Source organism: Corvus cornix, chromosome 4 (genome assembly GCF_000738735.6).
Source record: "Corvus cornix cornix isolate S_Up_H32 chromosome 4, ASM73873v5, whole genome shotgun sequence".
Classification (NCBI taxonomy): domain Eukaryota; kingdom Metazoa; phylum Chordata; class Aves; order Passeriformes; family Corvidae; genus Corvus; species Corvus cornix.
Genome location: NC_046334.1, coordinates 20,393,422 through 20,420,150, shown reverse-complemented (window position 1 = coordinate 20,420,150; position 26,729 = coordinate 20,393,422). Strand labels below are relative to the sequence as shown.

The 26,729-nt window shown below is 38.3% G+C and overlaps 1 protein-coding gene across 2 annotated transcripts in view; it reads right to left on the bottom strand.

Annotated features, from left to right (window-relative positions):
- The window catches only part of GRID2 (glutamate ionotropic receptor delta type subunit 2), a 693,323-nt gene that overhangs the window by 102,850 nt on the left and 563,744 nt on the right, over positions 1-26,729 (bottom strand). For both annotated transcript variants that reach the window (XR_005601815.1, XM_039551427.1), the window contains exons 11-12: positions 22,482-22,794; positions 3,123-3,261 (exon numbers count right to left, since the gene is read on the bottom strand). Coding sequence is in view for 1 of the 2 variants with exons in the window: in XM_039551427.1 (XP_039407361.1) it covers positions 3,123-3,261; positions 22,482-22,794 (452 nt within the window). In the remaining variant the exon portion in view is untranslated. The remainder of the gene's footprint in view (positions 1-3,122; positions 3,262-22,481; positions 22,795-26,729) is intronic.

The following is a 26,729-nucleotide window of genomic DNA, read 5'->3' as shown; positions in this document are numbered from 1 at the left end:
GTAGAGTTCTGGATACCATGAGGCACTGAGTAGGAAGAGTGGCCCAGTCTTCACACCAGCTGAGGAAGGGAAGCTGCAAGGGCTCTGAACACAAACTAGTTTCATACCCAAAAGCTGAAAGGCAGTAACTACCAAATGTTTAATGGAAATGAAACACGCTGTGGGCTGCATGTAATATGCATGTTATCTTTTGTAAAAGATATCACAAGGACCATACCTACAACAACACACTGTAATATCTGATGCTAGCTGGAAATCTGAAATGAAAAACTATTAACTACTTTTTATATCTGTGCAAACCCACTGACTTCAATTTCTTTCCTTTTTTTCTGGCTTGTCTAAAGCTGACAAGCACTACTAGCAGAATATGGATTTTTTTTTTTTTTAATGCTTATACTCATTTCCATTCTGGCCTTGAAGGCTCCCCAAGGTACAATTTGAACTGTCAAAAAAAAAAAAAAAAAAGAAAAAGGAAAAAAGGAGCATCAGCTTTTTTTCTTTATTGCTTATTCATGTTTTCCACTTTGCAGTAATTCAGTATGGTAAAAAATCATCCTCTCTTATGTGCTTGTTTAAGTTCCAATTTTAGCAGTTTTGTAAACTAAAGTTTTATACTCACACCACAGTTAGGATAACTTAATTCCCTCATGGATACTAAACACATCTAATTACTCTATTTTTGAGCTGGAAGTGCTGTTGAAAAATGTCTGTTCTTTCATTCCAGCAGCTTTCCAGCTGCAACATTTTCTACTGAATAAAACATTTTCAGTGACTTTGCCCATAAATAATACAGCACAAAGACCAATGTAGTCCCAACTGTACATAATAACCTCAAAATTCCACCGAGGCTTTTCTAGTGACATCATAATAAACTGCAAGAAAAAGCTGAAGATGTATTAAATTATAGTTTGGGTACATTTTATTCTTTTTTACACACCATAAGAAAACACAGATATTTGTCACAGTAATTTGAACATTTTTCTGGACTACTTCAAAACTAGAAGGGACATGATTTCAAAGCAGAACACAGAAGCCTTGTTCAGTCTTGTAAGGACAAACTGAATGAGTGAATATATAATTATTATTTATTTTGCATGCATAAATTCCCATGTTGTTTCTTCACAGTCCTTAATCAAATTTAAATCTTTTTAAACTTAAAAAAATAAATAAATCAACTTTCCTCAAAATATCAAGGTCAATGTTGACAAGCATTGACACAGGATATCATTTTACTCCCATATAAATTTTGAGGGGATTAAAATTGAGACTGCAGGGTCAAATGGTTGAATTGTGTCTAAATACCCCAGCAGCATTGCATCATCTCAAAATCTGTTATTTAGAACACAAAAGAAAATGATAACTTGATTTAACTGGTAATACAACTGTATCAAGGGAATAATTTGCTCATGTGACTTCAGTTCATTTTATATATCTCTGTCTTAGAGTATGTAGCCCTCTAACAGATGAAAGTGGTAAGGTTGTTACCTCAGAAAGGAAATATAACAGCTGTAAAAAATTCCCAGTTGAATTGGGATGAATAAGGACTGGTAAAGCCTGGGCAATCTGGGCTGTGGAACACCAACTTCTCCCTCCACCTCCATCACCCGAGTCATAACCATGCGCTCAAAGTTAGGTTCTGCTTCCGCTCTTGGGTCCGACTTGGGCTTCAGTTGCAAATGAAATTTGTCTGCTATTACAGATGTTTATTTGCCTGCTATTGCAGATGTTTACCAGCACATGTGAAAGCCAGGCCTGCTTTTAGCACATAGAAAATCCTCACCTAGAGGAGAAGTGCCTTTGTGTGAGCAGAGTGACTGCTGGCACACAGTGGTGCTTGATCCTGACCTGTGAACACACAGGAGGCCAAGGCTCCCCCTGCTCAGTCTGTGATAGTGGCTCACTGTCTCAAGGGGAATTTCAGGGAGATTTTGAAAGCAGCTGAACTAGAGGCAGAAAGACCTTAGGTGATGATACACACAAGTCAGGGACTTGAATCAATGACTAGACTGGGAAAATGGAATTTTCCCTAAGGTCATTGTTGAGCCTGACTTGAAGGTCAGGTTCTTACCTTTCTGAAGGAAGAAATATGGTGAAATGTGCCTCTCTTCTTTAAAGTCACTCTATGATTTTTGCAAAGAAGGATATATAGGAAAGGGTAATTTTGTCACTCTCACATACTTTCACAGACTTGTAGCCTCAAGATAAACCTGCTATGAAAAACTAGCCAGCTGCCCCTCACAGTGCTTGGCTAGCTAATGCTTCACTTTATTTTCTAGTGTCTGCTTTGATCCAGGAGCGAGCACTTGAAGGTGAAGGATGTCACTGGAGCCATGGGAGCAAGGATAACTCAGCAGGCAGCTTGCTGAAGGAGAGGATACTGGAGTGCAAAAGGGCAGAGAGAGAGGGTAGAAGACCTAGAAAGATGACATGATCTTCAAAAAAAGACTGGAAGGTGTGACAGAAAGAGTTCACCATAAGAGGGGTAGGAGAAGACCAGGACATTCATTTTAGGGAGGCATGAAGCAAAAGAAGGAATAGATGGGAAAGAGAGAACGATGCAGTCTGTTTGTGCAGTAAGAGAGCACCAGGGAGCAGAAGGAGCAAGGATTACTGGTGACTGAGTTTGTTACTGTTTGTTGTGGTTAACACACCTCTGCCTTGGCAAGAATAGGGGAAGTCAGCTTTCAGCTCCCCATACATTGAAGAAGCATTGTGTTCTTCCTGACCAAAGTGTCAGAACATAAGTACTGTGGAATACATCTGAATGGAAAGCAGAGCTGGAGAACGCAGCAACAATACCTTCCCATTTCAAATACTGATGCTGTGTGGTCGTCTCAAACTCAACTGCTTCTTTCAAAATATGTATGTGTGCAAGCTTACATATGTATGTCTGCCACATGGAAAAGTATCTGCTAGAGGCCAACAATTCAAAGTCTAAAAAAAAAGCGTCTCCAGAGAGACTGACAGTCCATGGTATATTGTTATTTTTCTAACTTTCTAACTACTTCTCAAGAGGATAAAAACTTATTCCTTTTCTCACATTTAAGTAGAACAGTTATACCCCTTTACATGTATATTTACGTTCTCCCTCCTTTCCCTTGAATCATTCTTTGCCAACTTACTGGATGGAGTTCTCAATGCGTGTGATGGTGAGGAAAGCTGCTAGGTTGGCCGTGTAGGAGGAGATGACAATCAGAGCAAAAAGCCACCAGGCTCCCATCATCAGTCGGGTTGCCAGAGTTGTGTATGGAACCTCTCCTCCTGTGGGGAAGAAGGAAAAGCAAGAGTTTTCATTTGGCAGAGGAATGCTCATGCACTGCTCAGGATAACTGGACCCCAAGGTTAACAGCGTAAAGCAGTTCATTAAAACCTGGTGCTTCAGTAAACCGAGCAGGACTTGGAGCTGCACTTTCTATGCAAGAAAAAGCACTGAAGGGAGCCCATGCTGTCAGTTGTCACTCCTATATTTAATCTCTTTTGCTATTGTGCCTTTAATTGCAGTTCATCTGCCAGTCCTGTCCAGTAATGGAAATAGACTTCTAGATCTCAGAACAAAAGCAGCCAAAGTAAATTCTTACAATGGTTTCCTTAGAGATCTTATCTACAAACCTTAATTAAGTTTTTCTTTCATTCTGGGGAACATAAAGTCAAAAAATCCCATCAAAACACAATTAATTTTCACAGTTCTGTAGGCAGGCAGATGCTCGTGAGAACCGTATGTGTGGGTACAACTCGCTGCAAGTGAACTTGGACATGCAGGAAAAAAAACCACACGTATTGAAGAAGAAAGCAAACATTGTTTTGTATTTCTATGGTTGCTTTCCTTTAAAATCCAACTACCATGTAAACAGAACATGAGCAGCAATTAAGCCTCCCAGGATGAGCTGCACACCATCGATTGTGAGACAAGAGCCTAGTAATGCAAGCCATGAGAAGCAGTAGTCTTTATGCAAATAGCTGCCCCAAAACACACTAATTTGGAGTATTTGCAATAGCTCTTTCTGTTAAAAACATATGAATCTCAGATTTTTAGAGGAAGGAAATGTTTTTTTTTTTTTAATCCCCCTTTGGTCTGCAGTATGTTTTGTCACACCTACAAATAACTAAAGGGGGATAGATGAACGCAGCAAGCACCCACAGTCAACTGCTCGAGATGTTCACCCTTTTCCTCTCCCTCTACACTCAGCAATTTGAGAAGCTGACATTATTTTTGAGGTAGCTTTCTCAGACGTAAAATCTTATGATGGTACAATGCCTGGGATTTGCAAAAGCAATTTGTTACCGATTCAATCATCTGTATGTAGTTTGTTCTTCACTTATGTAAAAACTCCTTAATGTTTCCAGAGCAAGTAAGTTTAAGGGAATACAAATTATAATTATTCACATTCCAAGAACAAATAATTTTCACTGATGTACAGAAACTGTATGTTCAATCAATGTTGTCTATTAAGGATCCTCTTACTGCTTTAATTTTTTCTTACCTATACAAAACACTGGGAACTCTGCATTGCCATACAAATCTGAAAATTTTTTCCTGCATCAGTGATGTGGAATTGTCCCATATGTGAAATAACAATTGCGTCCATTCATTTATACTTTTGGTATATAAACACTGAAATCCTTTGCCTTTTGAGAATTCCAGAACTGAAAGATAAAATCTGTTAGACCTACACAGCTGGAAATGAGTTTTCTTTTATTTCCAAGATGCCTTGTAATCGCCTGAAATAAGAATCTACTGATCACATTGGGAGATATTATTTCAGTCTAAGGATTATCAAAGGTGAACACTAACTTCAACATCTGAAGACTTGGGTTTCTCTGCTGCACAAATTTTAAATTACTTTTAATAGAGCATTTCTACTTTACAACAATTTTTGCGATGTCTTTGGAATACTTAATTTAAAAATGATTTCTTAATAAAATGAAAAGAGCAAACAATTATATTAATTTATCAGAAAAGGCTGTTTGTCCTTTTAACTTTCAGGTGCCAATCCCTGCAGATAATCTTCATACTTAATTGAAATGGGTAGTGTGATTGATAAGAAGCCAATAATCTTTTGGGCATCCTTGCATTTTCATTTTTCAGCTTAAAACTCTTAAATTCTCACATTTTTGAATTGAAATTAGATGTCAGAAGAGAGAGGACCATTGAAACTCACACACCTGCCTTCTGGTTCAAGGGAGGATGCTGTGCATCAAGTGAACACGAAAGTCACTACAGATGCCTCAGCCACAGCATTCCCTACTGTCCATACAGCTTTCCCATATGTCTGTAAGGTTGTCCCCACTATTCACTATTACTTTTTCCTTTTCCACCCCGTGTTAAAAACAGACTTTAAAACCCATGAACGCTGGTTAGGCCAAGCACTTTTATTTCATCTAGCTGTTTGTGAAGCCTTGTTCCTAATTCAGAGTTGTACCTTGTATATCAGCAGTCAATAAATGAAGCTTGAGGACAAAACTTGTATCTAAGTACATGTACAATAAACACATACCAAAATAATTCCTCACTCCTCTAACAATCCTTCCACTGAGGCTTCTTAAACCATCATTTCTAAAGCAGGGCTGACACCACAGCTGCACAGGTGCAGGACTTTTAAGCAGTACAGGTAGGGTACTCCACCTTTCCCAGAGGAAGAAGAAAAGAAACAAAAATCAAAGGACATCTTTTACTGCCATGGTATAATTTCTTTGGCATCTCTTAGGAGACTTAATGCGATACAGTCTTGTTCCATTGCACTGTTTGCTAAGACACTTCCTGCACCATGACAGTTCACCTTAAGAAACCTCTTCACTCTCCCCAATTTTGTTCCTGGGGACAAAACCTTCTGAAGTTTTCTTTCGGTCCCAATCCACATTTTCTCAGCGCAGAAGAGTGCCAAGTCACTCAGGAGAGCAACAATCACTGGTTTTCCCTTAACATTACCATGACAGAGAGCTACAGACCTAAAAGATACTACTACCCTTGACTTTAAATTAGTGTGCAGGAGGGACAGACATGCAAACCTCCCTGAGCCCTGCTTTCCAAGGTCTAGGATGAGTTTTGGGTGCGTTGACATCTTTATGGGTGACAACATAGTCAAGTTACAAGAGGCTACACACAGGACACACAGTACAAAGGATATACTACCTGCACATCACCTGTGTTGTGGCTACAGCTCCCAGTATAATGCATCTGACACATGATGTGTGCTAAAATCACTTAAAAAAATCTGATCTGCCTTTAAAATTTTCAGATTGTATGTGCAGGAAGGGAAAGATATTTTCCAGGGTAAACTGGACTAGAAAAATCAATCTTATTGGGAGTTTTCTGAAAAAGTTGAATTACTGTAGAAGTCGCAGTGAAAGAAATTACTTTTAGTCCTCCCACTCTCATCTAATGCAGCTCTGCTTCATCAATCCTAGACCATTTTAATGCTGGCCTACTTCAGATGACAGGGTTAGACTGCAACTTATCTTATAAATTTCTGTTTATTCCCATTTCTTTCCAAGTGCTTCAAGCTAAATAGAAGGCAGGAAAAACAATGCATTGTCTTGACAATGCAAACAATATAATGCATAATTATGACAGACCTAAATATCAGGAAAAACCCAACTTAGAAGATAAAATGTGAAACTCTACAATTACCATACAAATTTGTACATAAAAAAAATTATTTTCCCTCATTAGCAGTCAGTTTAAAGGTTTCTTCACATCAAAAATCACAAAAGAGGAGTACAGGCAAGAAGGAGGGATGAAATCACAGGACAAATGGGCAAAATAGGGAAAATGAGGATCTCAGCCTAGAGAGATCTTGGTATTTTATAATTCTGGACTAAATTTGAAGAATTCAAAATGCATAGGCTCTTTTTCCAAACATCTTGTTCTCAGGGATTTGTCGATTGTTTGCCTGAAGAAAAACTGCAGTGAGCTGAATTTCTGTGTAAGGAGTTTTCTAGATAATTTAAAGAAACATGAAAAATATGTTAATTGCAACTCTTTTGTGGAGGAACTGTAATACTATCAAAATTGAAAGCAAGAATCTCAACTGTGCTTTGAAAAAGAAGGTGAAGAAATAATAGTGTGGGTTATCTGGGGACAGATTTTGATTTTTCTTACAAAAATTCTATCCACATTCAGTGAATTATTGGCCTTTGGTAAGAAAGCACAAAGGACTGGGAGTTGGCCGCAATTTAGCCTTTAGCCCGTTAGAACAGTCACATCAATTATGCTGTGCCTCTGCAATTTCCATAAATAAAGAAATGTAGATGTCTGTTGCAAACAGTTTAGATCAATGTATTTCTTCTGTTTTCTTTGTGAAAGGGACATTAATAGAGAGTGGGTGTAAGGGAAGTAGTTTGTATTAACACAGAGGAAAAGGCATTTTATATTTCCGTTTTTTTTTTTCCCCATGAGAAACAAAACCTAAAGTTTGACTGAGCTCTGCGATCTTTGCAAAACTCTGCAAAGCAGAGCTATTCAAAGGCAGAATCTTTCAGGGCACTAGCTATTGCTATTGTTCTGTTAAAAACTTTCTTGATAATATAAAATCTCTCCTGTTTTCAATTGGAAATGTTCAATTCAGTATAGGACAAAAAATATTTTACAGTCAATGAAGCCTACACCTATTTCTACCAGCTGTGAAGTAAATGCAGCTTGGAACTTGTTGGGAAATCTCTCATCATGAATTTTTCTTCCTTTATTTTCTTTTTTTTTCCATCCATACATCTCCATTCTTCCTCGAACTTTGCATGTATTCCTTTCCATAACATCTAAGCTGGCATGCCATAACCTGAGCTTGTAATATTTCATTTTGTGCTAAGTTAACACCCATTGACCACAGCTGGCATGATGAATTATTCTACAGGAGAATACAACCCCTTGAACTGGTAATGCCTTCCAAATAAGCTTGTAAATCAGTGGCTGAATTCCCTATCCTTGCAAATATTGGCAGATTGCAGGGGTTTGGGAGTGGAGAAGGAACTGATCATGAGGCAGGGCTGGCAGCCAGGTCTTACAAGGTGTGGAGAAGTTCGAGAGCCAGCTATAGTTTTTACTCACCACACCACCTGTTCCTCCTGTAGCATTTGGTTTGTATCAAAATGTGGTGATTTATTAAAAAAAAAAAAAAAAAAAAATCAAAAGAGACATTCAGATATTTTGTTTCACACATGAAGCGTTTCTTCAGGTCTTTACTTCCTAAAGAGAGAGCACTGCATCTACATGTTAATACTATACTGTGAAAATACTTCAAATATATTAGGAACTGTTCTTTGAGTTTTTGGAAGTAGTAGGATTGGAAGGGAACCAATTTTTTTATAATCACTAAAGTGATTATAAAAGTTTCCATCAAATCCCAATGATAACTGCTTTTTCAAATAAAATAGTTAAAGTCATGTGTAGACTTTTTAAATGGTTATATGTTTTGAAATTGTTAAACGTCTGTTTATATTTGTTAAGTCTCATCTTGTTACATCCATATAGTAAGATGGAAGAAAAACTTGCACTGAAGTTTCAGCTTGGTCTTTAGGTTTACAATAGATTTTTTTGGTCATCTTTTTAGAACCTGCCCAATGTTCTAAGACTCAAATCAGCAAACAGAAATCTTGGAAGCTGCACAGCAAACTCTCTTAAATGTTTGGGCGAAATTTGTTTGAATTTGCTGATTTGAAACTGTCTGATGTTAGTAGCTACCATTTAACCTCTACAACACAGAAAGTATTTAATTTGCTATTTTCACAAGCACAGAAGAGAAATATTTATCGTCTTTCTGGCATAACGATTTTGAGTGGTGTCACCTTCACCTAATGCACCAATATCATTAAGGTTTCTATACCTCCTAACAAAGTTTTCAGCACCCTCCTTCCTGTTGTTCTCAGCTCTGCCTCACCTCTGTGTACACTTTCTCCCCATGTAATTTTTTCTCTGAAGTTTGTAGAATTTAACACTTTGGTGCAATCAATGTTCCTTTTCCTTTCAATATGCTCTACATATGCATTCCAGATGCTTCAGCGTGGGCAGCTGGAGGCTTGAAACATCCATCACTCAGCCGGACTACCCCTGTTACACCTCACACTTCCCCTTATGTGTTACGGATATGCATTATGGGAGCCAACCATCCTCCACTCCAGTGTGATTTGGTGGCCTGCAGCAGACACTGTCTCCCATCTCATTTTGTGCTCCAGTCATTAGCACACAGTCACAGAAAAAAAACCAAAATCAGTTCTTTCCAAGTTCTCAGCTTCTGAAATACCTAAGGCTATTTTGGCACCTTCTTGCCCATTTGCCAACCTTGTCCATCTGACTTTACTTCCAAGTGTTCCTACAAGATTTCAGAAACATCATGAAGACCAGTTCTGTATTTCTGAGTCTAACTGTTCTTGTTTATTATTCAGATTTCTCCTGCTGGTCTATAGGCTGTTAAAGAATGTGTTCACTTTGTCTTTTGGTGCTCTGATTAATTTTTTTTGCCCTTTAATGTCTTATTTCTGAACTAAACAATCACTTACTCTTACCATTTGTTGTTAGTTTAATGATCCCCTGACTAATCTCATTACTTTTTCTCCCTGGAAGATTGTTTTCTTTCAGCTGGGTGGGAAGCACTGCCCTCACTGCACTCCCAGAAGGGAAGCAATGATGCACAAAAGAAAGCTTTCCTCATTTATTTCTCCCCTTTATGTGACAGGGTGAAAATCTTAGACTATCATTCCTCTCCTTCAGGCTTATTTCAAATCACTCCTAGTTATCTGAAATCTGTGAAGGAGTTTGAGAAGCTGCATCTTATACATGCTTAAAGATCCTTATCAACAGCTCTGGAAGCCAGCTAACCTGAGGGTATATGCAAAACCTTGTGCAGGCAGATCTAGGCTTCCCCCAGCCTCCTACCAAGGAGGGAAGGCATGAGCCAGCTCCAATCTGAAAGAGAGATTACCATGCTACCTTGTCACCCTCTGTTACTGCCCACCAGTAATCACCTCCAAGTTACATTTCATATCTTGAAAACTCCCTCTGAAAATCCTCCATTTGCTACTGCTGTGTATCTCTTTGGATGTGCCTTTGGCATTTGACTCACATACTAAGGCTCATTGCTCAGCTCTGTTTTCTCATTAATAAAAAGAGATTACCCATGCTGAGATTTCAAATGCTGGGACTAATCAAGTCACAAAGCCCTCATCAAGTTACATTCCAGAGAGCCCATCTCATAAATCTGGTCAAAGGGCCTTGACATACGACCTGATGGACAAATAGAAATATCCAAAAGATTGATCAAAGGCCTGCTCACAAGCTACTTTGCTTGAAGTACAGGTTCTTCAGTCTTGTTCTTTGCAAATATCCTCTCCAAAGCTAGAAAATCCTCTAGCATCAAGAAAAGGGCCAGTGCTACCCAGTGCAAAGCACTTCAGCCTACTACAGCATTGCTCGCCACTGGGCTAGTAACCTACAGTCTTTGTAAGTTTGAGACTCTGCTATACCTATTATCAAATTATTTTTTGATCAGTCTTCAAATACCCAGCCTGCCTAACTTGATCTTAGTGTCTACTGCAACTGCTTCATTCTAGTGACAGAGGGCTAATCATTTGGCCACCAGGCTCCCTTGGAAAATTCTGCCAAGATACAGGAGGAATTGTCAGACGTCCTTGAGTAAAATTTTGTTTGAAAATTAATCTATTTGCAGCAGTCTGTCAGACGCACCACTTCACTATGTGCTTCCCTTTCCTCCCTGGGTGTAATTTATATACAACAGTAGTTAGAGGCACTACAAAGATGAAAAATAATTTGTGACAAGAGCACTCCTAAGGGCAAACCAAGGAGGGCATCCAGAGACAGCACACCTGTAGGTAAAAGGGAGTTGTAACAATAAAGGTCAGCTTTAACTCTGTCTTAACCCTCAGGTACTGAACACACTTCTTTTATAATGTTCACCATTTCCACTAAGCTGTGACTAGATAGTGCAGGATTCAGCCTCAGAATAATCTAGATAGAACTGTGCTCTATCTGCTGCTACTTTATGAAGCTGCTGTGTCCTTAAAGTTGTAAAACTATTCCATAAACTAAACTCTGTTCCTCCTAAAAAAAATTGTCAGGTTTGCAGAGAAGAAAGCAGAGAATGAAAACAGAGAAAATTTATTTTATAGGAGAAGCAATAGCAAGTCAAAACCAAAATCTAATGGACTTTCTTTAAGGCTATTTTAAACAGAAATTCAAGCCTCTATCAGAAAGGAGAGCAGTACAATGACAAAAATTTCAACTGACTTTTTCAGTCAGAAATTTTTAGATAAAACCCAAACATTTATATATTGAAAATATAAAAAAGGGTCTAATAACTACATTCCAGTAGAATGGGATCTAATGTGATAATAAAAAGTCTAAACTCTTTTCAGCTGAGCTGAGATTCCAATTTTCTGCATCACTAGCAATGATAATGTTACACAAACAGTGTTCAATCATTAAATTAATTCCCATTAAATCAATGTCCTTAAAGGCCAAACAGGCTTTTAATAATTACCTGATTAAAGTGATGTTAGCATAACATATTAGTTATAGTATATTTATAATTCCCTTCACAACAATAAATTGTTTCTTTCCACCCATCTTATTGAAAGGGTGGCAATAATGCAAGAATTGGGAAGGGAAACATATCGTATCAACCATTTAGTAAATGCCTGCGGTCTAGCTTCTCCTGGTGTCTGTGATGCTTCAATAACATATATTAATCAGTTTTTCATTCCTATTATGTAGTATTTACAGGATGAATCTTCAAGATCTATAGGAATTAATTCCTGGCTTTTAGGCCTAGACCCAAGGTTAATGACATTTCAGATATTAGCAATTTTGCGGTGGTCAGATTCTGTCTTTCTGGGAATTAGCAAAATGTATTTTCAATTAAAAATCAAAGTTCATGAGAGATAAAAGAAAATGCTACAAACATTAGTGTGCATCAATATAATGCAAATACCTTGTAGTGACTTGTGCAACATAATCAGAGAGAGAGGGGATGAGTAGCCTGTACAATGTTTCCAAAAGCTCTGGAAAATGTATCACAAAGTATATTTTGTTTTTCTCTCCTGCTGCCATTACAAAAGAGGAGCAATGACTGCAGCTAAAATGAAAATGTAGGCATCTACTGGGATTTGCTGAAGTTACTGGGAGCCCTGAGAAGAATAATTACTAGTCTTATACTACAAGCTGGAAATTTGAAAGTGCATCCTTTGATATCTGTAACTATGACCACATTGGAACTGTGAGGCTTGCTGTCAACCTCTCATCAATCTGCTAGACAAAATATACTGTATTAATGCTGCTGAAATGCACTGGTTTATTAGAAGACTTGGCAGGGTTTCAAATTTAATTTTGGGGTTACCAAATACAGTACCATCCAATTACATAATCATAAATAATTGTGCAATAAGCATAGCAATTTTACCAACTGCTCTTTGCAAAAAAAAAAAAAAAAATTTCTCTGACCAGATACTTCTTTGTTTCTACTTTTGACACATAAAGCAATAGTTTTACAGAATATAATTATTAATATACACGCATGGAGACAAACAAAGACTAGAGCTCAATGTGCATTTGCAAGAAACACAGGGAGCTTCTGGGGATCCTCTTCAGGAGCACTGTGATGTGATGTGTGCTTTTAGGATTGCACTTGATTGCATGCCCGTGTAGAGGTGCTATTTGCAGCCACTGGGAATGCATCAAAGTGATATATGCTTGCTAATATTTTAGAGGATATTGGCACTGGATCTTAAAAAATAACCTTGCATGCTGGCAGCATTTAGATCAGATTTCAAGAGATGCTGAGACCCAGACTCTCAATTACTAATGGTTGGATTCAAATGCTGCAAAGCCTCAAAGCAATCAGCCACAATTATCATCTCTGGTACATCTTCATAAGTGGCTAAGAAGATAATGTATGTATTACTGTCACATTCAGTTTACTTAGTGTGGCCTTTCCATAGGCTACTGACAGGGTTGTGCCTAGCACCTTCAGGGACAGCAGAAAGAACTGTGCACAATGGACTGAAAACAGACCATCTGTATGTAAAATTAACATTAAGCTAAGCAACGTCATTTATGAGGTAATAAAGTGTGGCTTTAGCGGAGAGCCTGTCAGAGAGGACATTATAAATATGAGGGAGAGAGTCCCCTTTGGCTGAAACTGAACAACTGTGAGCCAAGAGAAACACAAAACAATGCAGTGTGACCATAAGTACAAACCCTTATTCCGGTAAAGCCCCCACATCTTTTGACAAGGAGTTTTCCCCATAATCTTTTTACCTCTATATAATTCTGTGACTCAAGATTTTAGGGGGTGAAAGGAATTTAAAAAAGGATTACACACTAAAAATTATGCTTTTGCTTGAATTTTAAAAGTTATGACCTGTTTTATAAATCTGTTCTTCCAAGATTTCCAAGCATCCATCAGGACAGAGTGAACCCTGACTACTTCAGAGGCAAGAGAATCACAGGCATCTCGGATACCTTAGTTCACTTCTCGTGTCACTAATTCTAGTTATCCTTTAATTTTCAGAATGCTTCTCTGCAATGAACTCCTAGCCTTATAGAGTTCAATCATTACCAGTGCGGGAGCTCTAACTATGTTCCTAAATAACACATTTTAAAATTCAAACTAAAATTCCACTTCAGGTGCATCCTGTAATGTTGTTATCAAAGTGATCTCTAAAATTCACATGACCTAATGTAGTATTATAACTGTGAACAGAGGACAGAATGAATCCCTCATCCTTTTAATTATCAGAGAAAAATGCTATAATGTCATTTATTGATGAAAATCACTAATACCAATGCTTTTGTTTGAAAGCTGAATAACCTGTTTTTCACTGCAAATCAGCTATCACCCTGCTTAAGATCACAACTCAGGGTGTTCAGAAGTGTAAAGAGACTTCAAAGGTGACTTTACAGGATAGCAAGGATTTTCCTCTTTGGGAAAAGAAGCCATTGTAAGAAGGAGGTAAATGCTTATAGCTAAAAATATTCTATTAGCAAGTATATCTGGGCATGAACAACGAACACCCCACTCAACAGATTTATTATCACTGTTCCTTAACAGCCTGTTTGCAGATGACTTTCTTTCCCCTTTATTGCTACCTTTACTCTGTCTTAGTGTGGGGGAAGAAGAGTCTTCAGTCAAAACTGTGTTCCTTCACGTCCCTTTTGCCTGGTAGGTGAGGTATCACACATTTTTAACCCAGCCCCATCTCAATAACTTCAAAAACACTGAAAAGGTAAAGTCCTACTTTAAGATCTCTCCCTCCACTATTGATAGTGGAGGAATATAAATTAAGCAGCAGGAGACTCCTACACCAGGATGCTGCCACGATGAAGGTAAACTCCTTAATTTCCATGCTGGGAGGCTGACTAAAAAAAATTACAAACACCTCCCCCCCCCCCCCCCCGCTTTTACCGTATTTGCTGACACTGGTCTTTCATCTCAACAATCAGTGAAATGAACAGGTTAGTTTAAAAAAAATCATTTGGTAGCATTTTTTGTTTCCTTTCTTTATTAATTTTGGTCTACTCCTTTTATAAACACTTTAATATTACTAGAGGTTTGAGGAAAAATCCCTCAGCTGCTGAAGAAGGGAGACTTTCCTGCCAGCAGCTTGAAAACCTCTTTGCTACTCCTGTCTTTACAGCTTTCAAACAATTTTCCTGGCACCTACCCACCAGTTGATGTTGTGAAGTGGATCTGCATGGGTGGATGCAGCTATGGCACAGCTGTTGCAGAGGAGGGGCTCCTCACACGGCTGAAAAGCAACAGAAAACTACCACAGGCTCCCTCTAAAACCCATGTTTATCTGGTGCTTTGGATGTCCTCAGCTGAAAAAGGCTGATCAGTTTGTGGATGAAGCTGCTGTCAACCCAAGCAGATGGCAAATATTTTTAATAAAGCTAAAACTCATTTCTCACTTCCTCCCTACCTTAAGCACCTGAAGCTGTCAATTTAAGTGTAAATTCCTGTGTAGGAATATCAAATAGCAGGACAAGACTTGCCTCTTCAGCTTCTAAACATCTTTGAAGATAAAACTGGGGGTTATATTACTCCTCCATGCAAGAAACACTCAGTTCCTGACTAAATTGTTCTTCCTCATTTCCCCAATTAAATGCATATTATACACAGGTGAACCCTGAAAAGTCAAAACTGATTACCTAATCTGAATCTAACTTATCAATTCTTTACCCAATTACAGCATATAGTCATATGAGAAATTATAACAAAGAAACTGTTCTGAGTAAAATATTCACCTTAGGATGTTTTTGGAAGGAACACAGAATGATGGACAGATGCCATGACCTCCAATTCTACTTTCCTTTTGCCTCGTTTGGTCTTGTTCAGCATTTATACTATAGCCAGTCAGACATTGCCTTCTCACAGTCAATCAAAGCTAGTCCTAGGCAATTAAGGTAGTTTTCGGGCTTTCACACTGCCATTCATTCTCCTCTTCTGAAGTGGTATATCAGACACAAAATCTCTAACTATACTGCCTCACGTACCCAGTGCTATTACTCAAGCAACCATGTGCAGACAAGATGTAGAAATGCGTTATTTAAGATGCCTCTGAGAACTGCCTGAACCTTAACTTCAAATTAGGGGAAAATCCAAGCATATCCCCTAGTAGTTTCACACTAGTGGTATCACATTGCTGCAAACAAATGCCCACACTACTGAACTGTTTATTTGGAGCACAGTTATTCCTTGGAATTACCATTTCAAGAAGAGACAACCAAATAAACCTCTGAAGGGACATAAAGCTACATCCAAGGCTTACAAAAGCGTACTGTGTACATGACAACAACTCTCAGTGCATGCTGTCAGTTCCAGTGGTTTCCAAATTCATACAGGATGCAATTGCCAAAATGTACTCATTTTTTGACGCTTTCAAGAGGGCTGGCCAAACCACTGAGATGTGCAAAAGGAGCTTGGGTACCACAGGGCGGCAGTCCCCATTTCAGAGAGATGGCTTTATGAAGGTAAATATACTTACTGATACACTAGCCTAGATTTAATACAATAGCTTGAGGATTTAGGGGCTTCTATCTTGAGGATTTAAGGTAGAACTATCATGTCACAAATAAACCTCTTGGTGTATGAAGTTTGTTTCCTAACATGTTCAATATCTGACTTACCATTTTCCCAGCTCAGTGCTGCGCATTTTAGGCTCAGCAAGTCTGTTCCCCTTGCTACATGAATATGTCAAGACTGGCATTAGTTTGAAGAGCAATTAAAATTGTTAATTAATGAGACTGGCATTTAACTTCTGCCTTCCATCAGAAGATATAAAACATATTTTTATGAAGGAGGATGGGTAATATCTCCATTTTACAACTAAGAACTGATATCTAAGATATTAAATAAAGTTTCTGTGGTCAGCCAGCAGATCAGGTGAAGAAACCAAATTAGGAACTAGGTCCCAGTCTTAAAGCCTTTATACTGGATCATTTTTGTATTTCTAAACATGCCCTCCCCCCCCCAAAAGAAAATCAAATAAATCAGGTTTCACCACTAAATATCACATGTGAAGATATAATTAATTTCTAACGCAACTTTTGCAGAATGATTCTAGAGTTTTCCTCTGAATATTAAATATTTGATTGTTGTACAGTTAATTAAGAGAAAATGTCACTAAGCAAGAATGTTGCTACAGCATAATGGTTTCCTGCTGATAGGGATATGCCGAGAGTGAGATAAGCAAGATGGAGTAATTTATTAAGCAACAGCAGACTCCAGGCAGTGCATTTCAGGAGGATTATATCACACCTTGGGTGGTAATAAAAGGAAGAAGATGAGAATTCTGAGCAGCTTTAACCATCTGAGAAGTATTATAATGACTTTGAAGTGCCAAAGCTTGGAGACTGTTTTATTGCTCTTGTGAAATGTAATTTACACAAGGCAAACAGTAAGATTTGCTCATTTACCAGGTATTATCAACATAATTGGCCATTACTGACACCACTGATGACCAATCAAAACATCCAGTTCTGACCAGCATTTTAAACAAATATGAGGGGATAAAAAAATGGCCCACCAGTGGTGCTTTTACATCATCCATTTCATAACTTTGCTAAGTTAAGCAAGTGTAATAAGATCTCTGAAGAAAATTATATTTTTGCAGGTAATACTTCAAGCGCTCATTATCCTATGGTCAAATTCTATTTATAAAATGATAATGAATGTTTGCTTTGTTGCAATAACTAAGAAGTGATTAAATCTTGAATGATTCAGCCATTTAAAAGATATTTTCCATTATAGCAGAAAAACCCCAAATGAAACCCCAAACAAAACAGAGCCTTGCATCTTTACCTGCATAATCTAAAATCCTGCCAAGCCAGCTCAGAAATACCTTCTCTTATACAAAAATTCAAAGCAAAATGAGCAGAATGTGATAAGATAGAGACAAAGTCTTTTATGGTGTCTTTCACATCAAATACAAAACATTGTCATTTTCTCTAACTTCATTATTTTGTCAACATTCAGTTGAATTCTGTTATACTAAGTTAGGTCATCACTGTCTTCTGAAGCTAAATTTCAGAGGCTGCCTTCAAAACAGAATCCCCTAAATCATTCTTCTGCAAGTCCTTGGTAAAAAATTATGCACCATTTCACCAGTCTCAAAAACTGATCTATTATACCAAAAGGGTTGGGAATAACTCCAGACCTTGAACTTCTGTTTTTTAAATCATTGATTTTCTCCAGTACTGGTGAGAGCAGAGTGGTCTCTAGAGTGTGTTGTAACAAGAGCCCCGAATAGGAAGCTAATAGAAAACCTTCAGGAGATTAAACGAGGTTCTCAGCAAGTAAAAAAAGTCATCAGACTATTGCAGCAACTTGATTTAGTTGATCTGGATGAAGATTTTAGTAAAGTTTCTTGAACCCCCAAATTTCTTCTCTGAGAGTTCCTATGGCAGATTCCCAATATTGGCAAATTCTAGTACGGGCAAAGTTTGAGGGAGCAGCAACGATACCATGGCTCAAAAGAAGGAAAACCTTGGTTGTATAGAGTAGCACAAAAGCTGAGCAAAGAGTACATAATATGTCATTATTCATATATCACTAAGACTCTTTGAAGTAGAAAGGGACCTTGTCAAACACACCCTGCCCAAGCAGGGCTGCCTAGAGCCAGTTATCTGTCCAATTGACAAAGGGTAATATCCAAAAGAAGCAAAATACAGAGCTTTAGTTGTGGATACAAAAATGCTGCTAGCAAGGATTTTCTTGCTATTTTCTAAGTCCATGAGAGACTTTTCTTTCTCACAGAGAGGTAGCAGAGTTATGTAAACAACCAAAAACCTGCAACCTTGAGAAGCCTTGTTTATGGTACAGTAGAAAAACATTTTGACAATGGATGTTTTAGGATTTTAGCCAATCATCCCCAAGGGGTGGCTGATCCTTGTCCAATTAGACTATGAAGAAAAAAGTCTATAAAAGAGTTTGTAAAATAATTAAATAAATCAATCTTGCTGCACAATTCCTGCCTGCTGGATCTTCTCTCCTCCTCCTCCCTATGGCTGTGGGACATGGTGATATACCCTAGGACATTTTAATATTTAGTCACTTAGTTTTCTAGGATGACCAAAAGGAAAAGAACAAATTCAGAAGCCATGACACTAAATTTCAAAGCAACTGCAATCTTCCACAGTCTGAATCTAAAAATTTGCTTCATCTTTAGAAGAACAGACATTTCAGAGATAACAGATATTGTCTTAACTACTCATGCCTGAATTCTGACTTCAGAGTCAGAAACATTTGCTTTTAATATAATCCACAGCAGCATCACCATGATCACCTAAAAGTCTCTGCCCTCCTAGTGGTCACAGATTCAGTGGGTATATTGGGTAGGAAGCCAAAGCATTTCAGTGCTCTGCCTGCCTGTTTTTTGTTTGTTTTCTTAATAATGAAGGGATTGAGTACAGGATAAAACCCCCACTTTGTAGTTTATACACTTTTATATTAATTGGGCCTCCCCAGTTACATTACAGCCTTATCCTCATGTATCTCAAACATTAGAAAAGAAAAAAAAAAGTATATTATTTTGACTGATCTCTATAATGAATGAACATCAAATAAAAAGGGAAACTTAAAATATACCTACCTCTATATTACCCATCTAAAAATGGTGCCCAGAGCGGTCACTAAAATATGGAGGGAAGAAATTGAAAGCCAAGTTCAAAACCTAAGTTTAAGTGATACAAGTAGCTGTGACATTAAGTTTCAGTCTACCTTTAAGGAAGCAACTAAAAATACTCAAATTTTGTAACTGAATATGACAGTAATTATAGACCTGCCTTAAAAACCACTGGATTGATCTGTGTTGACTTTTGTCTATAGACAATGACACAGTATTTTGGTGTTTCAAAAATTGCAAAAGGTTAAAACTCTTTAACAGCATTTAAACAAGACATCAGAGTCAAGGCTGAACGAAAATAAAAAGGGACACCGTGAACTAAAGCTACTTGCTTAAATCTGCCGAGTTTTTAACTATTTCAGAAGAAATGAGCTCTTAGTTTCAATCATAATAGGTTATGAATTCCCTTAAAGAATGCCTTGTATTTTTTTGCACCAGAGGGCTCTTTTGTCTTCAGAGCTGTGGCAGGTCTGGAGTCAGTCTCCATGCCTGCAAATTTTTCCTCTGTCTAGAGGAGCAAAAGAGAAGATGACGCCACAAATCACTTGCTAGCCCCAAAGGATCCAGAACTATCAAAGCACAAGCAATCCTCGGTTCATGCAGCTTTGCTTCTGTCAGCACAGGACATAAAAGCATCTTTGGCTCCATGGTTTGATAACAGAAATGAGTACCTTGTCATGCTTTAAATCGCTGCTGAAAGACTTCTTTAGTGAACCTGACAGTATTTGAAATGCTGCTGCACTTAAGGTCTGCCAATCACAATTAACAGCAACAGATTTACTATTCCAAAACAAATAAAACCTGCCATTTTTCTGCTGAATGAAGAGCTGATGAATGAAAACAGAGGCAAAATTACCACAATAGCCAGTTACCCTGACAATGAAAATGATTTTCATTCCTCTGTATTCACAAGGATTAGTAAACAATAACGCTTCAGCTAATATTGTTTTTGCTATATTCAAATTGAACGTGAAATACAGGCTGACATTATAAATGCATCTCTTTTGCACTGAATTTCTGAGTTCTTCTGAGTCTTTATGTTTACTTCAGTCTGTAAGTGTCATGTATTTTGGCATCAACCCTTGTCAATGTGTTTCATTTTTCCTTCTAGCTAATTCAGGACAGTTCTGCTTGTTCTTTGTTCTTTGAAGGAGACATGTGTCTATAGCTTTCCCTTACTCAGTAGGAGCCAAGTGAGTATTTTATATTGTTCTGGTGAATTCTATAGAGTTTTGTTGAGAATCCACATGGTAGAGCGGTAAGGTGTCTCTTCTCTCTGTAAATAATTCCTCCCACCTTCCAAATTTTGTGAAATTTTTTTTCTGAAGTCACACAACAGTTTTGTTGCCCCCAGATGCTTTGTACCACCAGCAGGTTTTACTGAGTTGCACCTCACATCCCTCTTACCATAGGGAATGGATGCAGATCTGCTCAAATAAGTTCCTTTTCTTTCCTTTTTTTTTTTTTTTGGTCGCTGTTGAATTCTGTTATTTTTGTCGCCTGGTCCCACTTCTTTTCATCTAACTTCTTCCTCAACTTCATGCTGAATTCAAGGCTTCTCTCTGAGCCCTCCCTAAGCACTCATTTTCACTGACTGGTCAAAAAATCCTTTTCTTTTTGGGCTAACTGAGCATCTATTGAAGGGCTCCCTTTTGGTCCACTCTGGATCTATGAGTTAGGAAATTTCAGGAAACCAGGCAACACAGGCATCCTTGGGTAAACCATGAGGCAAACAATTCAGGTTAACAATTTTTCAGACTGAAGTGTGTTAAACTAGCTGTGCCACCTTTGAACCTTTGCTGGGCAGTCTCCTAGAAAGCTTTTAGGGACTCATGTTGAGAGTACAGCAGGGATGCTCAGACTAATAAACCTGTGCAGAATGACTCACATTCATGCAGTAAGGAAACTAATTCACAAGTTCTAACCTAACAGGAGGACAGATGTAATGATTCTCATTCTGTAACAGACCAACTGCTCTCACACAGCTGGATTCCCTAAACAGTTACACTGGGGATGTTTTAGATAGAAAGCTTTATAACCCCACCTATACATATTCAAAAAACTTCCATAGGTCTCAGCTACTCTGAAGTCTTTGGTGTTATTAAAAACAACAAAAAAAAAAGAAAATCACAAAACCCCTGAAACAATCTCTTCAGGTCTTCCCCAGCTGGTCATTACTGCTCAATGCAAATGATAATTTTAAAAGTAATGTCTCTATGCTCATGCGTTTAAAATCACCCCTCTTGTGGAAACTTAAAATATAATTTCTTCTTTTTTTGGATAGTGACATTAATTTAGCTTTTTTTACCCTTCTAGGAGCTTCATACTTGATTTTTATGGATACCTTTAGCTTTTGTGGATGTCATCTGATTGTTTCGAAACAAGAATAATGTAATGCTAAATAACATGTTGCCAGTGTTATGTAAATATGACCCCTTTACCTACAGCGTTCCATCCAAATTCAGGTTAAAACACAAGGAACTGTCTGTGAGTTTGGGGCTGTAGTGGCCATGGCTCTTTGTAGAGCAGATGTTCTATGAAATTAAAACAGGTGTACCTGCAGTGCCAGCAGTGACTGAGGAACAATTACATGGATAAGCAAGAAGGTGTTCATTCTGTTTTGCTGTCAAGTGTTATTATCTAAACCCCCTTTTGCTCTTATATTAAGCTGTATTTTCTTATTCCACTTTGCACTACAACCCCAACTTGTAGACCAGAATCCTAAGTACTATATACCCAGCCAAGATCTGCAGTCCCTGATGTCTTTAGGATGCATGATTAAAACTCTGCCAGAAGAGTAAGGTTGTGAAGGACTTGGGAAAATAAGCAGAAGTGGGGAACAGCCTGGGCTACACCAGATGCTAGAGGGGATTGAGAAAGCAATCAGGAAGGCCAGAGAAGCTTGAATCTAAACATTATATAGGAAAATTGAGATAAATCAGAAGAGGGAGGAAAGACTAACAGACACAGTAAGATCGTTCAGCACTGCTGACTAGTCTAAACTTAGTCCAAAATCCAAATCCCAGCATTCTCTGCCTATGTAAGAACATAACACTTGTTAAAGTTGAATAATTCTCCAGCAAATGATGAGCAATACTCTTTTTTAGTCAGAGCAAAATCACTTTTCTGTAATAACAAAACAACAAATCACAAGCTAGCATGTAGTGCTCCGAACTTCTCACGGTTCTCACATAGGGCAGCCAGATATCTAGGAAATCTTTTAGCACAAGGCTTTCCAATCCTCCCAGCTCTTGTGGGCTGTGGGAGGGAGGCAGGGAAGAGGAAGGTCTCTACAGCAATGGGGAGGACATACAGATTTTCTCTCAGAGGCAGAGCCTCCCTCTGTCTCTTACCTTGTTGCACAAAGGATCCATAGACAAACCACATGGAGTTGTAGAGAGTTGTAGACGTCATGGACCCCATCTGAAGGCGCGGGGGGTTGAGCCAGTTCAAGAGGTAGACCAGGAGCCCGACTAAGAGCACTGTGCCAGCAATGCAGGCCCACAGGGAGAGGTCAAACGGGGCCAGGCAGGCAAACATGTCCACTGTCTTCTCTGCCTTGCGCAGCAGCACGCCCACTGAGTAGTCCATGTAACGTGTTGTGAAGTCCACCACATTTTCCCTGTCCGGGGTGATGGTTAGGGCAGAGATCCCTATGTCAGCTCGCTGAGGAGAGGAGGAGAAAACAATGTGCATAAGTAGGAGCTAACAAAAAGATCTTTGTTCCTCTGTCATTTATAGCAGCTAAGCTTAGGGAGAATCAGATGCCAGGACCAAGGTCTTCAGCATCATATATGTGAGCACAGAAAGGTGACAAGGTAGATATAACATGTGTCTTAGTTTCTGCAAGCAAACCTCACTTGGCGGACTCTGGCTACTTTATTTTTTACAGGTACAATTAGAACTTCAGTGAAAACAAGAAAGGTTATTTAAAGTGGACACATGAATACCATTTTAAAAAGCCCAAATACTGAGCAATAAGACTGTGAATTCTAGATGTTTTAATATGACAAAAGAGTACTTAAAATATTTAAACTTCTACTACCTTGATTTAATCCATTTTTGTTCTGCCTAGAGCAGTGTGGGGTCCTTTGGAAGAGGGTGAGGAGAGCACAAAAACTTGAAAGTACTGAGTCATTTTATTAATTCTTGAATTTCCTTCTTGCCCAAAGAAGGCAGAGATTCCTAGTTCCTTAGATATGTGATTTGAAATATTGAGTGGGAAGGTATGGCAGCTGAAGCTGATTAGAAAATTTTGTAAATCAACCAGACTCTTTTAATACGATGTGCAGAACACTCTGCGGCCCATGGTACAAACATACTCCTAACCACAGTCCTCTTAAGACTTCAGCTTAAATGATGTTACTTTAACTTTATATTGATTGTTCACTGGCTTGAGAAAGTGGCAGAGCCTAGCTGGAAGCCTGATGATTTGGACAAAAAAGGGTTTGAAAATATTGATTTTCTTAAAAGCTGTGAATTAGAGCTTCAGCTTTGTGTGTTAAATTCCCTGGTGTCGTAAGTGAAGCTGTGTTGATGAGCACAGCTGAAACCATGGCTTCACAAATTCACTTCAGGTCCCTTCCTACCAAATTCTTGTGAGTGATGATTCAACTGCCCTTGGCCCATGGGCAGCAGCAAACTCAGTCAGTAATTAGAATTGTCTATGGAAATGTTCAGGTTATCTGAGTCTCTCTATCCTCTCATCATATAACTTCTGTTTAACAAGTGACTCAAGTGATTCACAGCATCTGCTGACAGTCAAGTCCTAGCTCCAATGAGAAGGATGCAAACCAGCCAGCACCTGAACTGTTTTCCACAACTGTGAACATAAATATGTTTTAGAAAGAATTTACAAATATAAAAGTCCAATAGTTGTCAAACAGGAAATTACAATTATATTTAATGAATAGCATAGGTTTGGGGCTTTTTCCCTGAATGTATATCAAAAAGCAAAATAGGAATTTAGGGGTAAAGGAGGACATGTGAAAAAAAAAAGTCCTAGACTCAGCCTCTGCTCATTAAGTTAGCTGGGTTATTAATTATCAGCATATTACTAAAATACTTCCCTACCCTACTAGATCATTGAGTTTCTCATTCAAGTTGCATTGTTGTAAGATGTTGAAAGATTTTCTACTGAAAAGCAGCATACACCAGTATAGATACTTTTACCAAATAATAGTTGACTGTATGACTAATAGAATTTTTTTCTGTTTTCCCCTCCTTTTTACAGGAATTTTTTTTTTTCCATTAAATACATTGAAGACCATTAAAGGAAAAAAACAGACCACATGGAATTTATGGATATACTACTTCTAATTTGCGTCTCTGGGAAGCAGGCTCTCTGCATTCCCCAGAATTATGGTTCCACTCCAGTTATCAACCAACTATGACAGTGAACAATATTGTGCTAATGGAAATGTCACATTTCCTTTGTTGCACTGCAGCAACAATAGTGATATAGTTGTGTCTTGGTACTTTATACGCTACATATATAATTAAGACTTTGAGGTGACCTAATTGCAGCCTTCCTGTGCCTGAAGGAAGCCTACAAGAAAGATGGAGAGAGACTTTTTTACAATGGCCTAGAGTGACAGGATGGGGGGAAATGTAAACTGAAAGACAGTAGGTTTAGACTGGATCTTAGAAATTCTTTACTGTGAGGGTGGTAAGACACTGCCACAGGCTGTCCAGAGAAGCTGTGGATGCCCCATCCCTGGAAGTGTTCAAGGAAGAACTCTGAGCAACCTGATCTAGTGAAAGATGTCCTGCCCATGGCAGCGGGGTTGGAATTAAATGATCTTTAAGCCATTCTGTGATTCTATATGTCTTTACTTCTTGAGAGGTAGCAAAGTGAAAAACAGAAAGGAGAGATATAAATCCTGACTTCTTAGCACTCTGATGTTCAGCTGTTCAAAACAAACAAACAAAAAGCTACACTGAAATATGACAACTCATATTCTTAAACTTACTAAATTGGATCATAAACACCAGTTTCCCAGAAAACTACACTTTTAGCACAAAATCAAGCTTAAGCTTCACTTGATACTTGATTTACTGATAGTGAGCATTCTTGATTACATATAGACTCTGTCATCTTGTTTCAAAACTGGAAGATGAAAAAAATTAAATGCTCATCATTAACATGTCAGATTGGATCAGAGAAGATATCAGTTTGAAGAAGTAAAGGTTCACTTAGTGCTTTTGAGATAGAAAGGCAAATGCATGCAATTATGTCAATATTTAGATATAAAGCTGCCAATATGAATTATAAACATGTATAGCTCTCCACTCACTAAGTTTTTGCAGTGCCAAAATCAAACAAGCATCATATGTCTTACACGTTTCTCATGAATGAGACTGTGACTCCTGAAACAGATTGAAAAAAACAGCAGAGGGCATTATTTTGCTCTCTGTCACCTGGACAGGAATTTATATTTATCTTCCTTAGCAGCAGTTCTCCTGAGGCCATTGTAGAGCAACATAACCAGAATGAGAAAATCCAGAAGAAATGACCAAATGGGTCTGATAGCATTGCTACTGGTGTCACAGAACCAGCTTATCAGCAATGCCTAGAAATCCCTGAAATGTCCCTAAGCTACTACTGTAGCAAGCACATCTCATACACATGGAAAGCAATCTTCTGATGATTCCTGTGGTTCATGATCAAATACAGGGAAAATAAATGAACCTAGTCTAAACTGGTCCTGTGAGGCCCTTCATTTTATCCACTTTCAATGTTAAATCAAGTTTCAACATATGCTGGAAGTGATAAAATGCAGTCCCACATTACACAGTTACTAACACGGACATGCAAAAACCAATCAGAGAGATATTTTTACTCAAGTTAACACACATAGATCCAAATAATTCTCCTTTTACTCAGCTATTATTTTTTCTTCTCACTTCATCCTTCCTGTATGATTTCTTCCTTCTTATGCTACCCATCTTGGGAAGGTGCAATAAAAAAAGAGCCTCATAAGAGGTTTCTACTTGATTTGCAGTTTCCCTTAGGAATGATTAAGCATGTATTTTCTCTTTTCTGATGGGCTTAAGTGGAATCAGGCTGTTTTCCCTATGCTATTTGCTTCCTCATGGCTCCTCATTGGAAAAAAAGTCGTCGCAATCAAGGTAGCATGTCGAGATGTGAAAAGCAATGGTTGATGGATGTGAATATCACCAGAAAGCCCACTCATGCTGGAAAGCCTACTGTGCTCTCCCAGAAGTGGCATTAGCCACTTTTCTTGTCTGTCACACAGGCTTATCCCTCAGGCAATCTGGATAGAGGGCAACTAAAGGAATCACTGTGAGAAGACACAGATAATTAACAGCAAGAGAGATTTGTGGTAAAGCACTGCTCCCTTGAGATGGCTTTAGCCTCTCCATGAAGGGCTGCTGAACTAATCCTGTTTGCAAGATGAAGCTCTACAAGATGCAGTGAGAGCCCTCGTCATTCTTCAGGAGAGGGACAAGAGCACCACATGTTTCTCTCAAAGAGCATTTACTCTCTGAAGACCACCTAGTTCAGATGTTTAGAAAACAGAAAGCTTTGTATGGCATGTTTACATTCAGGTTATTTTGACTAGAAAACATGCATAGAC